At 37.0% G+C, this 15,463-nt stretch overlaps 2 protein-coding genes across 4 annotated transcripts; both read left to right on the top strand.

Moving 5' to 3' along the window:
* The first annotated feature begins 2,425 nt into the window (after window positions 1-2,425).
* On the top strand, window positions 2,426-9,621 carry LOC116260131 (uncharacterized membrane protein At1g16860-like). 3 transcript variants are annotated; one of them, XM_031638230.2, is made up of 6 exons: window positions 2,426-2,878; window positions 4,619-4,672; window positions 5,048-5,901; window positions 7,320-7,475; window positions 8,570-8,781; window positions 9,367-9,621. In XM_031638230.2, exons 3-6 carry the CDS (start codon window positions 5,146-5,148, stop codon window positions 9,557-9,559), a joined length of 1,317 nt encoding a protein of 438 aa, XP_031494090.1. In that variant the 5' UTR covers window positions 2,426-2,878; window positions 4,619-4,672; window positions 5,048-5,145; the 3' UTR covers window positions 9,560-9,621. The 3 variants fall into 3 exon arrangements, with proteins under 3 accessions (XP_031494090.1, XP_031494088.1, XP_031494086.1); XM_031638228.2 differs by having other exon boundaries at window positions 4,754-5,901; XM_031638226.2 differs by lacking the exon at window positions 2,426-2,878 and adding an exon at window positions 2,888-3,026 and having other exon boundaries at window positions 4,619-5,901.
* Window positions 9,622-11,315: 1,694 nt separating this feature from the next.
* Window positions 11,316-14,161, top strand: LOC116259999 (uncharacterized). The gene is made up of 3 exons (XM_031638050.2): window positions 11,316-11,601; window positions 12,463-12,663; window positions 13,954-14,161. The coding sequence occupies exons 1-3, from the start codon at window positions 11,491-11,493 to the stop codon at window positions 13,987-13,989; spliced, it is 348 nt and encodes a 115-aa protein (XP_031493910.1). The 5' UTR covers window positions 11,316-11,490; the 3' UTR covers window positions 13,990-14,161.
* Window positions 14,162-15,463: the final 1,302 nt, after the last annotated feature.

Below are 15,463 nucleotides of genomic sequence, written 5' to 3'. Positions count from 1 at the left end.
ACAAGCCTACTAAATAAGTTTAATAAAATAGTAGATCTGGCGATTTTATATTATGATTGCTAGTTTTTTAATCATAGACCTTGTTATGTAGTTAGTTGGCTTAGCATCTAGCATGAAATTGTTTTCTAGGAAATTTTTCATTTTGTAGCTTGCCTTTTGGTTCTAGTTTCTTAGAAATACTGTTGCTTGTGAATTTTCAAACAAGGGTTCCGCTTTTATAGAAACTATGAAATAAAGTCTTGAAGTAAACTTCTCTTAACCTTGATGAAAATATACTTTTGGATGATTTCAACATAAAAAAGCGTGATTCTTGTTAAAAATTATAAGAACCAACTTTCTTTGATCGGAAGCAAGAGAACGGAACCAAAAAAGGAAAGTTTCAATACTTTATTCATGTGTTCTACGTACAAATTTATTATTGGCAATGTCTTGGCTCATGCACGTACCTAGGAAATCGAGCCTAGCCATGGGGCCAACTACGAGCCTAGCGAGCCTACGCCTTGGCAACTTCACGTCCATTTCGGCCACGATGCGGCAGAAACTGTGGGACAAACGCGAGTGTCGTGTGCTCCGAGCCACGCGATGCATGGCCATTGGCCAGGCTTTAAGCATACAGACGTTGGAGTTCGTGAACTTGGCCACGTTTTACGCGGCCAAGCAGAAAGTAGACAAATAAAGTTTGCGAACTTGATCACGTTTTTTATCGGTGCCTTTTAACTTTTATAGTTGGCATTGATGGCTCAACGTGGAGACGATGGGCAATGAGGATTTGGAGAGGGAGATTAATTCTTGTGGAAGGAAATTTTAACTGGAATAGTGGAATGTCAAGTGAAGCTACCTGTGGCTAATGTGGGCAGTTGGCCAACGGGCCTAGATATTTTATTTAGATATTAGTTTTTTTATATAATTTTGTTTATTATATATTGGTGTTCCTCAAATCTAATATATATATATATTATGTGAGTGCCTCTTAACTATTAAGTTTTTTGGCTTCGCCCCTCTAGTTTTTCATCTCAAAGAAATAACAGAATATATACCAATTACAAAAAATGGAGCCAGATGGTCCCTATTCCATGCCTAAGTCTCCTTGAAAGGATCCCAGGCTCCTTCTTCTATATCCCGAAATTTACAACAGATTCATGAAACACTTTTTTAAAACTTTCATTCAATATAACCAAATTTTGAGTTAGATTTTCATTCAATATAACCAAATTTTGAGTTAGATGCATAAAACAGTAACAAAATACTAATGTTTCTAAACGGCCCCTAGGGTTTCTTACACATCTTTTCAATTGGAAAACATCTCAGTATAATATGGTTGAGAATGTGACTCCATAACCAGGCTGAAGATTCATTGGAAATGAGCACAATAGCAAGAAGAAGGGATGCAGTAGTTAAGACCATAAAGGCTCCTTCCCCATTTGTATGGGACATTCAATCAGATGTGGGCCTTATACATGAAAAGGAAGCCCCTTTCATTCTAGTATGCAATTGGCCCTTAAGACCCGCCTGTAATATACCTATCTTGTAATAAGCCAAAGCTTATTCTGTCACCTTGATCAAATTTAAGTTGATGCAGACAAAAAATTGGTTGAAGCATAGCTCATAACTTGGCCAGTCTAGACAAAAAGAGTAAAGCTTTTTGGGTTTATTTGCCTCAATGTGATGACAGCAACAAGAACATGTCATTTGGTATCCGGATATGGATTCGGATGCCGACATATATTTGTATATGCTGATTTATTTTGGGGCAAGGGAGGACAGAGAGAGATTTACAGTTGCATTTGTAAGAGTTTAGATTATATTGGAAGAAAACCCTTTTATGTTGGTATTATTGGAAATGAAATGTTTCTTCATGATAAAATACTGAATATTTGTATCTCTTCGTGTTCTACCTACTCCATTTTTGAGTTTATGAGTCGAATTTCATAAGATCAAGCCTAGTGCCATGATTGAACCTAAATATGATTTATCATGCAAATGTCACTTTCATCCAAGAATTTTCATGTCATGCTAGTGCAGGTTAGATCACCCAGTGCTTTAGTTAGCAATATAAATGCTGCCATAACAATTTATCTTCTATATAAAACAGGAAATTCAGTTGTTACAAAAAAGTGATGTTTATTAAGAATCAAAGAGGTAGCTTTGGTTTATATTCCCTCAGAAATGTGGAGGCAGATGAATACCACACGGGTGGATGAAGCAGACATGATCAACGAATACATAGCAAGTACTTGTTAGGTAAATTTTGCTCCCCCAGAAATACAAGAGATCCATTGACTGGTGGAATAGAACAGTTGTTCCAGACCACAGTGGGGATTCTCTACAAGAAGCTCCTTTGGTTAACTGAACAGAACGCGTGTTATATAGGACAGAGTGCGACTCTCTGCCATGAGCTCCATTGATGGTGGAACAGAACACGGAGTTATGTTCTGCCCGTTCTATTGGTGGAAATGAAACGTTCGTAATGCATAAATAGTGTTATTCTGTACGTTGCTTGATAAAAGGCTGTATGAGATATCAGCAGGTTCCTTACAGTCATCGTCAGGGGATATGCCAGTCATTTTGGAGCCCAAGAAAAAAATAAAGAGCCAGTACGTTACCAAAAACCATTAGCAGAGGTGAGGGAAAACTAAGGGCAACATGGTCATACACTGTGAGAAGGAGAGAGTGAGTGAGTTCAAAAATCTAAATCTTTCAGAATCTGAAGAGCAGCCGTCTTGGTATTGTTGATGAAGTTGGTGCTAGTATTGTAACTTTGTTGAAGAAAGTGGCACTGCAACATGAACTGAGAGATAGAGGGAAGTGAAGGTCTGGGGGGTTTGGTGGGTATGGCCAATGCTTAAATCCCTTGATTTTCTGCATTGCCTGGCCCTACGTAAGTTCTCTTCGTCCTATATTACTATCTTTTCTGTTTTCTCCCATTCTGCTTCATTCTACTCCTCGTTCTAGAGTCTAGACATAGAAATATCTGATTCCTGTTGCTGCATTTCGGTCGAGCCAGCGTTATTCAAATTCTCTAAGTGGTAGCTTTTTCTTTTTTCCTTTCTTCTTTCCACTGTAGTTGTTCCTCTGCATTTGCATGGTTTTTTCTGGTGTTTTTTCCCCGGCAAGTCATTGTGCATTGTTGGTACTTGTACTTATCTGTTTGGGTGATCCCTTTTGTGGATATCTTCTCATAGTAAGGATCCCCTCATTTTCCCGGAAAATGGAGAATGGTTCCGGTTTGTGAATTGTAGTTGGTTGGCGTGTGTGAATGAAATGTTTAAATGATGTTTGTTGTTCTCTGTTTCGGAGACAAGGGGCATAAAATGTTTAGTTTGAAAAATGCTGCTATTGTTTAAGGTCTTAATGCGTCTTTTTGCTTCGAGTTTTTCTTACTTACGAGAGAATGAATTTGGTTTCATTGCTTTGTTTGCCATAAGCTTTTTTCTTTTTAACTTTGGCACAAAGCGAATAGCGTGATCTCATGTCTTCGGAGTTTTTTCTGGTATTCCATTTGTTTTCGACTGTTTATTTTTTCCTCGCAACACTTAAAGGATTTTAGTTCTTTACTGATATCATGATATGCAGATGTAGAAACTTGGGAGTACTTAATTTTGGTTTCTACTTTCTAGGATTTTATTGTCCTCGGTCCTCCTTTTTCATTTTTATTGGCGATATCTCGTTTCGCTTGTGACCTTGCTCTTTATTTTAGCGTCTCACCAGGTTCATTTTCTTGTGAGCGAGGTAGTTGGTACTCGTCTCTTTGGTGGGAGTATTGATTTATACGTGCTATTTCAAGTCGATAATGCAAAATTTCAATTCTTTGTGCTAGTTTGCTCGTAGTTTACTTGTATATATATATATATATATATATATATATATATATATATATATATATATGGATTGTTTGAAGTACTAATGTAGTTAGTGTTAACGATTGTTCTAATCTGTGGTACATTCTACTTTGAAAGTCCAGGGTTAGAGTATTTCTTTCCTCTGCCTTGAGACATTTTGATGATGATGGTAATGACCTTATTTTTCTGTTTTTTTTTTTTTGTGTTGAAGTCTTAGTTTTTCCGTTCATAAGTTATTCTTGATAATCTCTTCTTATTTTTGCAGAAAGTGAAAACATTTCTTTATATTAATTCAGCCTTTTCATGGTCTTGTCTCCCACATTTCTTAATTTGATTAACAGCTGAGGCATGTCATGGTTTTTCTTACCTGTGAAAATAACCATTGTTATAGCATGTCATGTTTGTTGAGGGCTTAAGAATAGTCCTACATCGAAGATTTAAAAAAAATCTTGAGGGTCTCACGTAGTCCTGTCTTACACAACCAAGTATTATGGTTCATAGCTTTTCTATGTCTGAATTGAAACCAAACATGCGGCAAGTTGAGATCTTTAAGGCTAGGCACTTTGGTTAGTTTTCTGCAGGGTTGATACATTCAGATGTTTGAGTCAAGCTGAAGACTGGATATGGGGCGTCAACATGTGTTACTTTTCTTTTTCCTATTTTTTGTTTTTGAGACTTACAAAAGTTTGGGGACTTCAAGCTATTCTACTTTGGATTATTGACTAAATAAGTTTATCTGATCTCATGTAACTTTTAGTGTTATTGTCTTGTTGATGCAGGCTCGGAGAAGGTTGTCATATTGCTGTAAATTTGATTTCTTCATCCACTCACAGGTTTTCCTTGAAGTTTACGAAAATTTTGTTGAGTATCTGCTTGGCTTCATCCATTTGGAGTTTCTTACTGTCTATTGGCAGCTCTATTCAGGACTCTAGGTTTTCAACAATGTGCCTTTCCCCTTTAATCTTCAAATATGACATGCTTGAAAATTACCACACCTATGCCTGTGATCAAAAGAAAATGTCAGCAGAAGAAGGAATCAGTGCTTATCTTTGACCCCTGCTTAAATCATTCATGCAACATATGGTACTCTAGTTTGGAATAAGCTAGGCGGCTCTGGTGGCATCTTTGTTTGGTGGAATTCGTTAGTCAAGTTTTTATGGGTTCAAGATTCCCATCCCATCAACTCAGTAATGGGCTTTATGTCTCAGGTCGGCCTGAGCAGCGTAAAGAGAAGCCAATTACAATTAGTTCCACAGCCATACCCTATACAGGCGGAGACATTAAGAAATCTGGAGAGCTTGGGAAAATGTTTGATATTCCTGTAGATGGTTCAAGGTCAAGGAAGTCCGGGCCTATATCTGGTGCCCCTTCGAGAACTGGATCTTTTGGTGGTGCTGCTTCGCATTCAGGGCCAATCACAAACTCGTCTACAAGGGCTGGCTTCTCTACATCAGGTCCTGTTTCAGGTGGTTTGGTTCCAGGTTCAGTTCAAGTGCCTATGAGACAGAAGTCCAACTCTGGTCCACTAAATAGATATGGAGATCCTGTTAAGAAGTCATCTGGACCTCAACCTAGTTGTCTCACACAAGCGGTACGCCAGAACTCTGGTCCTCTTACCCCAGTGCTTCCTACAACCGGGCTTATAACTTCAGGGCCCATTTCTTCAGGGCCACTTAATTCATCTGGTGCACCTCGCAAGGTCTCTGGCCCATTGGACTCTCTTGGATCAGTCAAATTGCACACTGTATCTATGACTAACCATCAAGCTGTTACTAACCTCGGTCATGATATTGACTACTCCTTTAGCAGGAGCTTCCCAAAGTCAGTCTTTTGTTTACTGATTCTACTATTTGTAATGGGATTTATAGCTGGTGGATTCATTCTGGGAGCTGTTCAGAATGCCATTCTGCTCATTGTAGTAGTGGTCCTCTTTGGGGCAGTTGCTGCAGTCTTCATTTGGAACACATGTTGTGTGATAAGTGCAGTTACAAGTTTCATTGTGCAGTATCCAGATGCAGAGCTCAGAACTGCTAAAAATGGGCAGTATGTCAAGGTCTCTGGGGTATGTGCATTGCAATGGAGTGTTTGCAAGTACATATACTGAATGAATTTTGAATCGTTATTTCCAAGGTTATTTGACCAGAAATATTTCACATATAGAAAGAGCTGTAATATGTAGTGTCATTGCATTGGTTGCTTTGTGTTTGCAATACTTGTTTCACCTGATTTATGGTTTTGTCTGCAGTTTCAAAAATAAAATGATGAACGGTAACACAAGTCGTGTTCAAACCATAACTATAAAACAGCCTGTGTTACTCTTACTACATCTGACAATGCAAAGATTTTATGATGAGATGAAACTGTGGTCAAGTTATTTGCACAATAAAGCCATTTTTCTTAACTGTATTTTGAGTAAAACATCTGATGATGCAAAGACTTTCATCATGGTTATTTTATTAGAAAATGAAACTTTGGCCAAGTTATTTTTTGCATCATAAAATGATTTTTTCTAAACTGTAGGCCGAGTTCATTCTAGTCCATGTTCTTAAGAAACTTGTTTACCAAATTGTTTGGTCCATATGATTTGTCTGATGGATGCAGTTACCTAGACCAAAAGCAGTTAGATTTGTGTTTTACACTTCAATATCTACAATCTGATAAATCCCATTAATTTTCTATTTCAGTAAATGCTTCATGGATTGAGTGCTACAGGTTTTACCTTATTCAGTAGAAAGCATGTTTGTGGAGTATGATGTTCCAATAAATAGCAGGTTTTTTCAATATCGTTAAATCTCTATGGTTCTCAATGTGTCAAACTCAATCCAAAAGTAACTTTCTTGATTAACCGTCCCACGGATTCTGTTGATTTCCTCATGTATTAATAATCAAAATAATATTTTTGTAACATGGAAAATAACTGCAAAGTGCAAATGATGTGCAGACAATTTAACATGGCTGGATATGGATTAGAAAAACTTTCTCAGTTTTAATTGCTGTCAATTGTGCATGAACTTATAAAATAGATGCTTATATATTCCATAAATTTTGTTTATGTATATGGTATATGTATATATATATAAATATATATATATATATATATATATATATATATATATATATATATATATATAAAATAGCTCTAGCTTCTTTTTGCTCTTATTTATTTTCTCATAGATAGATTGTGTGTTTAATTTTTATACTTCAAAAATAGTTTGCTCTGTATATCTGAGCCGTTGAGGCTTATGCCACAATTAAGGCTTCCTATCATACACCTCAATGCTTGTGACAACATCGCACCAGACAAACAAATTTAAAAAAAGAAGATATATATATACATATATATAGAAGGATGAGAGAGAGAGAGAACCTTTATTGGTATTTATCTTCATAAGAGTCATTTGATTGAAGATTGTGACCTATATTTGCTGCTCCATGAATCATAAATGATTCTACACTTATAGTGAGTTTGAATTCTCCCAGGTCGTTACCTGTGGAAATGTTCCACTTGAGTCATCATTCCAAAAGATTCCTAGGTGTGTCTATACTGCAACAAGCTTATATGAGTACAGAGGATGGGATTCAAAAGCTGCTAATCCAACACATCGTCGCTTTACTTGGGGACTTAGATCTTTGGAGGTAACATTTCATACAAGTTAGCAATTTAACATGCTATGTATTGTGTTGGACAATCTTGTTCAGAAGGGTATTTTTCAAATAGTTCTTTGTTCATTGCTTTTGCTATTTGTGAGCATTGTGTAATCTGTTACTTAAATTCCTTACTGGTGGAATCTTGCATTATTTACTTGCTTTCACCATTCACTTAAGATGTTATTTCTTATTTATGACTTTGTGAGAGAAAAGTATGTCTCTCCAGTGCTTCGTGACTTGGTGTGCACATAACCTCAAGGGTTTGATCTCTCTCTCTCTCCCTCTTCTTTTAAGTTTTCTCAGAAAATTAAAATACTTGATTTGAAGTTAAAATTACTTGTATGTGAATCTGTTTATTGTGAAGACAAATGTGGTTTCGCTATCTGAGATCTGAAAATTATTTTTCTAAACAAGTTTTTTGTTAAGTTTTCTGTCACCGTTTTCAGTGCAGTGGGATGAGGATCCTCTTATGCTGCCAGTTAGTTCATAGAAATCAATGGAACTGAGATATGTGGCACAGATTTTCTCTTGAGCAATTATGATTCTTTAAATTAGCTACAGAGAGTGGTCAAGTTCTGTTGTGTGCTTGTGTTTTCTTGTGGGCCTGATTATATTGTTAAGTCGAGATGTCTCCATTTTACCTTAGATGGTCATATCAAAATGATGTTTCACAGAATGAAAAATGCAACGACTGTATATGATCTAAAACCAGGTGAAGGTTGTTAGTAAAGCAGGGAAGTTCTTTGGACCAGGCTGGCTAGACTTGGAACTGGTTTGACCTGTAACAGCAAATTACCAGTCATTGTGTCTATTCTCATGGTATGTCAACATGGATAAGGGACCCTTCCAGTGTCACATTGCATTGATGCATGTTTTTGAGCAGATTTTGCAAGTCTTAGCCAAGAATTTACTGGTGATTACTTGTGCTTCATTTTTATTTTTAACCATTCTTCGATGGGTGTCTTTTCTTGTCCTCTTAACCTTCCATCAATTACGTGTCCTGTCCTGATTTCCTTGTCCTATTAACCTCCCATCAATTATGCATCCTTGTCCTGATGTCATCTTTGTTTATGTTATGTCAGAGGCATGCAGTCGACTTTTACATATCTGACTTTCAGTCAGGATTGAGAGCACTAGTGAAAGCTGGTTATGGTGCTAAAGTGACTCCCTTTGTTGATGAATCTATTGTTGTTGAAGTAAATCAGAAGAACAGAGAATTGTCTCCCGAGTTTGTTAGGTGGTTGGGGGAAAGAAATCTGTCAAGCGATGATCGTATCATGCGTATGAAAGAAGGGTAAGTTGAGCTTCTTAAAGAATCCTTCTGCCATTCTTTTGCTTTCAGTTTGGTGTTCTTTTTTTTCCATTAAATTCTCTTTCCTTCTGAAGTACCTTGTTTCATCATTTTCTTGTGAGTTAAGAAATTGCCAAACCTTCATATCTGACTTTCAGTCAGGATTGAGGGCACTAGTGAAAGCTGGTTGTGGTGCTAAAGAAGGTGCTAAAGTACCTTGTTCTGTGACACTGGAATACATTTATTTTTCTCCTATGAGTCCCATTATTTGTGTCTTTTTCCTTTTGTTCCTTGTGCTTTTAACCAAAAGGGTCTGTAGCATCGCAAAGGAGAATTGAGTCTTGGCTATTTAGCATATAGTATTTTATTTTGGATAAACAAAATATTCTACCAATTTTCATTTTCATTTTTTATATGCCTGTCACAGTCTGTTGTACTTTGGCCCTTTTCTTTATGGATTCTATGGCACTACAAATTTTTTTACTAAACATACTTTTAAAGAAGAATGATGGCCTGATTCTAGCCATGTCTCTGCAATATTGTGGTTATGTGTTTGTCTAAGTTCTCCTTCTCTCCCACTCCGCACAGGTACATCAAAGAAGGGAGTACGGTCAGTGTAATGGGTGTGGTCCAAAGGAATGATAATGTGCTCATGATCGTTCCACCTGATGATGCGTTCCCCACAGGATGCCAGTGGACTAAATGCTTCTTCCCTACCAACCTAGAAGGGATTGTGTTAAGATGTGAGGACACATCGAACATCGATGTCATACCTGTGTAGTTGATTTGGTCTTTAGATATGCAAATACTGTTTCCAAGGCAATGAGAGAAATACTTTGTATAGCTTCTAACGTGTTCTTTTTCATTTCCTATCTTCTCCTCTTTCTTCTTTTTTTCCTTTTCTAATTTTTCCTTTTCTACTATACCCTTGTTTTCCTTGCAAGCTTGCAAGGTGGATGGCTTTTGCTGGTTGGTAATTGAGATAAGGAGATCTTATTCTTGCTTTTCCTTAAAGAGGGGCGATGTTGGGTTGGGTTGGGCTGTTGTACTGAAAATATTTTGAAGAATCTACTTAGATGACTTTGGGTATTATATACGGAGAATTTTATGCTGCTGTATAGCTAAAAATTAAAAGTTGATGGTTAAAAGCACTATGAATTATTGTTTAAAATACTATGAACTGTTGCTGCATCAGAAATCGTCAATAATGTTCATGTGAAGACTTTTTCAATGACAGGTTTCAATTTTTAGTCATTCAATAATATCGATACATCTCACACACACGCACACACTACACTAGGACCTGCTAACTCTCACCAGCTTTTGGTGAGATATGCAATCTTCCCTTCTACAATCTGAAGGCCAAGCCCCTAATCAAGTTTTTTTTTTTTTTTTCCCTATTCGGATGGAATCAAAGACAAATGGATTATATTCATTAGATTCGTAAATTCACTAGTGCCGTGTCTAATACACTTCCAGTGTAACTCCTCCAGAGAAGTACCCATATGACTTTTTTTCTCTTTTACAGGAAACTGGTCACACATTTCCAGGTACTGTTTAGAAAAATTAATTATATAAATGTGATTTTACAACAAAAATTATAAAAGCCTAGATAAAGTTCACTTCTTCTAAACATGTAAGGCGAAGTCTGTAAGTACAAAAGTTCAGATAATTGTTTTTTAAATTGTTATAAGATCTAATTTTGAAAATTATCAATTTATACAGCCACACATACATATATACAAAGATTGGAGCATCCAGATGGTTGGAAAAATCTAGTGTTATATATATCTACATATATAAAGGGAGAGAGAGAGAGAAATATGTATATATAAACCTAATATATTTATAAAAACTATTTTGATATAAAACATGATTTAAATCAAGTTGTTTTTATAAAAAATGTTAATTTTTCTACTACCAAAATGTTGATGCTACTAGAGCCGTTCATTCTTTTTATTATAAAAATATTTTAAAAACCTACAAGATGCTCAACTTAATATACATTTTGCATCAGTCTATCAACAATAACATATTGGTAAGGTTAGATTAAAAAAAAAACATTTTAAGTATTATATTTAAAGGGTTTGGTTTTTGTTTCAGACCATTGATCTGGCTTATATATATATATATATATATATATATATATATATATATATATATATATATATATATATATATATATATATATATATATATATATATATATATATATTTGTATGTGCGTATGTATTTTTTGGGATCTGAACTATGAAGATCATATTTTGAAGACCGATTTTTTAACAAAAAAAAGTGAAAGTTGTTAAAAATAAATGTAATTGAGCAGCTAACAGTTTGTATGTTAGCTGCCAAAATTTGCAACAAATGTATAAAATTAAAGAAATTCAAAGATTGTAATTATTTTTTGAGAAAACAGTAAAGAATATTAAAAAACAATGTTTCGTGGAATTTGAGGTATGAACCGCCGGATCATTTCTCGCCGTTAAAATGAACAAAAAATGTGAAAAATAGCTATATTTGTCACCAAGTTCAGGCTGCTTCCACGCCCTTTGTTTGTGATTGAGGATATCGCTGGGTCGTGGCTCTTGCTCCCTTCTGTACTAGGCAGACGCCCAATAGTGCACCGACAAAGCTAGGTGGGTGACGACTGACGAGAAGAAGTTGGTTTACTTCCTTGGTGTGAAGAAGGAAGCACGGAAGAGGAAGGGAAGAATGCCGACTCTCAACCTCTTCACCAACGTCCCCGTTGATTCCGTCGTCGCCTCTGACATCCTAAAAGACGCAACCAAGACAGTCGCCAAAATCATTGGGAAGCCTGAATCTGTAACTCTCTGTCTCTTGCACACAAATACGCACGCACGCGCACGCGCACACACACGGACACATATGTATCGGCATTTCTTCCTGCTTGTGAAGCTTTGCTTGGATGCATTTCGTCCATTTGCATGCATATGATGCTGGATTCCCTCCACTATATCCTGCGTTTTTGTGTTTGTTGTTAGGCAGTCGCGGATTTTAATGTAGAGTTCCAGTTCGCTTCTTAAGTTGCATTTTAACAACTTTCATGGCTTTCTCTTTTCTTCTGCATAGCACTTTGTAGTTGAAGCCTTTTCGGGCACAGTGTTCGTGCACTTGGTTTCGGTACAATTTTTTATTGATTTAGTTTAGTCACATATTGCTTTCTTATTTCGAGAGATAGGTTTGCTTATGTGAAGGTTTCAGTACGTCTTCTGAAAATTGACAAGATAGTTGGATGAACGGTTTTTTTTTTTTTTTGGGTTGAGACAACAAGGCCAGCTGCTATTCTTTTTTCAGGTTTCTTACGCCTTTACATGTATGATTCAGCACATGGAGAATCCATGGGGTGATTTTCGTTTCCTTTCAGTGAGGTTGGAGGTTTCCTAGTTCAATTTGTAGTAGAAATTTATCTGGAACAATCTGGAACGAGGTGTTCTATTTAAGCCCCCCTTAATCAAACCAACGCCATGAATCCATCTCTTACGGAATTCCTGGTTTTGAACAGATGAATTATTTTAGCATTCTGTTTCTCGTCCAAAGATGCCAACATCTAGTGTGATTGTAATTTTTATTTTGGTTGTAATTTTACTACTTTTGTGAAGTGTATGCCATTGGAGAGTGTGGCAAATGTTGGTGTTTTTATTTTCTGACTTCGTTGATTTTCAGTATGTGATGATTGTATTGAACGGAAGTGTTCCCATTGCCTTCGGTGGGACCGAAGAACCAGCTGCCTATGGGGAATTGATTTCCATTGGAGGCCTTGGTCCGAGTGTCAATGGGAAGCTGAGTTCTTCTATTGCAGAGATTCTTGAAAGCAAGTTATCTATCGATGGTTCGAGGTTCTATATCAAGTTTTATGATGTGAAGGTAAATATTTGTCTGCAAAATTTAATTTATCCTCGTGTGCATCTCCTCGCATTGTATTCCCACAGAGACAAGGCTGTGTTGATGGGTTTTGGATGGTTTATCTAATAAGCGTAAAAAAGTATTCAGATTTTCATTATTCTCACTGTATTTGCCTTTCTGATATATAATCGCTGTTATGGATGACCCATAACACACTTGAGGCAGATGCTCTTTCATGTGAATGCAGCCTCACACATAGAAGCTCCTGATACTGAAATCTCCTATTTTTCATTTTCCCTTTTTTGTTCTAATTGAAAGTTTTCTCATCAAGTACTTGTCAGCAACCTATAAAATAAGCATAAAAAATTGTTTCATCTTCTGCAATGTCCTGTAAAAATTTAGATTTCATCTAGAGCAGAAAGTAAGAGAATATTTTCTGCACCATGTGGTGCTGAACACATGTAGACAAAATGGCTTAACAGGATGAGCAGCTGCCAGATGCATTCTCATGTGGTCCAGGATGAAAATGGTGCAATAGCGTGAGTGCTGTTAGTCCGTTCATATTGCACCAGATAATTTTATATGGAGCTAAATTAGAGAAATTTTCAGTACAAGATAGAAAGTTACATTGTGTCAATACCAAAATATATCATCCTTAGCATAGGCTTAGCAAAATTCATTTGGTTTAAGACCTTAAAATGTACATAGAATTTCTTACAAAGAATTGTATACCCTTAAACCCTAACTCTTTCCCATATTGTAGTCATTTGCCAATGGAAATGCATCTCCATCTTGTGGTATAATCCAGACTTTCGTAGGGACGATTAGTGATAACCAGATGTTTTCCCTTTCTATCCAATGCCACACTGACCAAAAGATTTCTGAATGATTACATTGGGTTCTTGACATTTATTTGGCATACTCTTTTGTGCTAGAACAGTCAGCTTTCATCATAAACCTTGTGCTAGAGTCAGTAAAATGTCCTTATTGTCATATTGTGATAATTTAAGGCTTGTTCCTTTTAAGGCTTGACTGTAGGATTGACTGGTCAAGTTGATGAAATAGATTGATCGCAGACAATTTAAGGCTTGTTCCTTTTCTGATGAACCTAACCATGCTAGTATTTATTTGCTTTAGGAGTTTCATGGGTAATTTTTTCTGTAACCTTGCTGTACTGATTTTATCCATTTCATAAAAATCTGATTCGATGCATGTCTTCTTGAATACATCATTTGAGCGTTTCTCATAGTCTATTGATATGTGTGTGTTGCTAATCTTTTCTCTCATCTGTTTCTTGGCATTCTTATGAAGGGGAGCTTCTTCGGATTCAATGGCTCCACATTTTGAGCTTTTTGGTTGATGGGAAGGATTTCGGTCAGTGTCTAGTAACATTTCCTTGATTCCCAATTGTAGCTTCTGGATGTCGCAGAAATGAGTTTTATTACCTGAGGGTGAACGTTATGCAATTGTTCGTGTCCTATCCTCATTCCCCGTAAGGAATTACATCTCTCTTTCTCTCTCTCTCTCTCATACACACACTCGGAGCCAAGGTATCTTCTTTGGGATACTGTTGGCTAATGCGTCCACGCTTCATCAAGTCAATTCCAGATAGAGGCACCAGCACCTTATGGTTCACTTGCAAAATGCAACTGTAGACACAATGCAACTGTAGACACACTTGACCAGGTTGGCCTTCGGAAACTTCAGCAGGTTTCTGAAGTAGTCTTCAAAATTTTTACCCAATCTTAAATTAATGGTAGTAAAAGTTTTATGGTTACAAGTAATTGGCATAATTTCACTACAGTTATCCACCACAGACACCAAAATGCCCACGTTTAATGCTTGGAGAGAGAGAGAGAGAGAGAGGGTCTCGACATTTTCGAACATCCAACAGGCTATTGGGGACCAAAGGACACATTAAAAGAGCAGATTTTTAGTAATCAGGCAGGCACATCATAGAGATGAGCTGGCCCAACATCTGCTGAAAGTCCCTCCATCCCATCCGTGCCAATGGAAGAAGCATAAAACGGAAGACATTTACCATGCTACCAAGCTTCTGTTCTGGGCACATGATATTGCTTGTTTTTCACATGATCCACTGCGAAGCGTATAACCAGGTTCTCACATTTTCTTGTTCAGTGTTTCTCAGAGAATGGAGTGCAGCGACATCCCTCACCAGGAACCATGTCTCACATCTTTCACCCTCCAAGTCGCTATAAACAACGAAGCCATGATAGGATAAATTCAGAATAAATGGTCATTGTGGAAAAGGGCTATCTGTCAGTATGAATAATATTAACATAGCGTTCTATAAATTGACATCAATCTTTGAGACAAATTCACAGAGTCTCAAATCCACAGAGGATGCATAGAGCATTGTATTAATGTTCCTGTTGTGAAACGCCCTCCAAGGTATGTCTAGTGTGGATCTGGAAACCCATTAATTGCAAATTTTGGTGTTGTGCATTATCCCATGCTATCAACCAGGCTAATATGTTTGACAGTAGAGGTTGAGATCATACCCATAAACACTCGTTAGGAAGCCATTGGCTTCCCAGTGTCATCCACTAGTTACATGCTAGCAACCGAGAAATGTCCTTGCGTGGAAGCTGTGCATACGAATCAGGAACGATCATCGCCTCATCGGAGTCCCGGTCTGATCCATCCTAAGACCATCTGAAAGCACAGGCGAAAATTACAGGAAGCGTCACATCCTTGTGTCTTGCTTTCTAGAACTTTTTTTGTCACTAGCACTCCGTGTAACACGTCCTTGAGTCCATACGTCATCATGGTATAGGATCCGTTTCGTCCAAAAGCTTAT

This window comes from Nymphaea colorata, chromosome 9 (genome assembly GCF_008831285.2).
Source record: "Nymphaea colorata isolate Beijing-Zhang1983 chromosome 9, ASM883128v2, whole genome shotgun sequence".
NCBI classification, from domain to species: domain Eukaryota; kingdom Viridiplantae; phylum Streptophyta; class Magnoliopsida; order Nymphaeales; family Nymphaeaceae; genus Nymphaea; species Nymphaea colorata.
The sequence above is the reverse complement of the archived record's forward strand: the minus strand, read 5'-3'. Positions and strand labels throughout refer to the sequence as shown.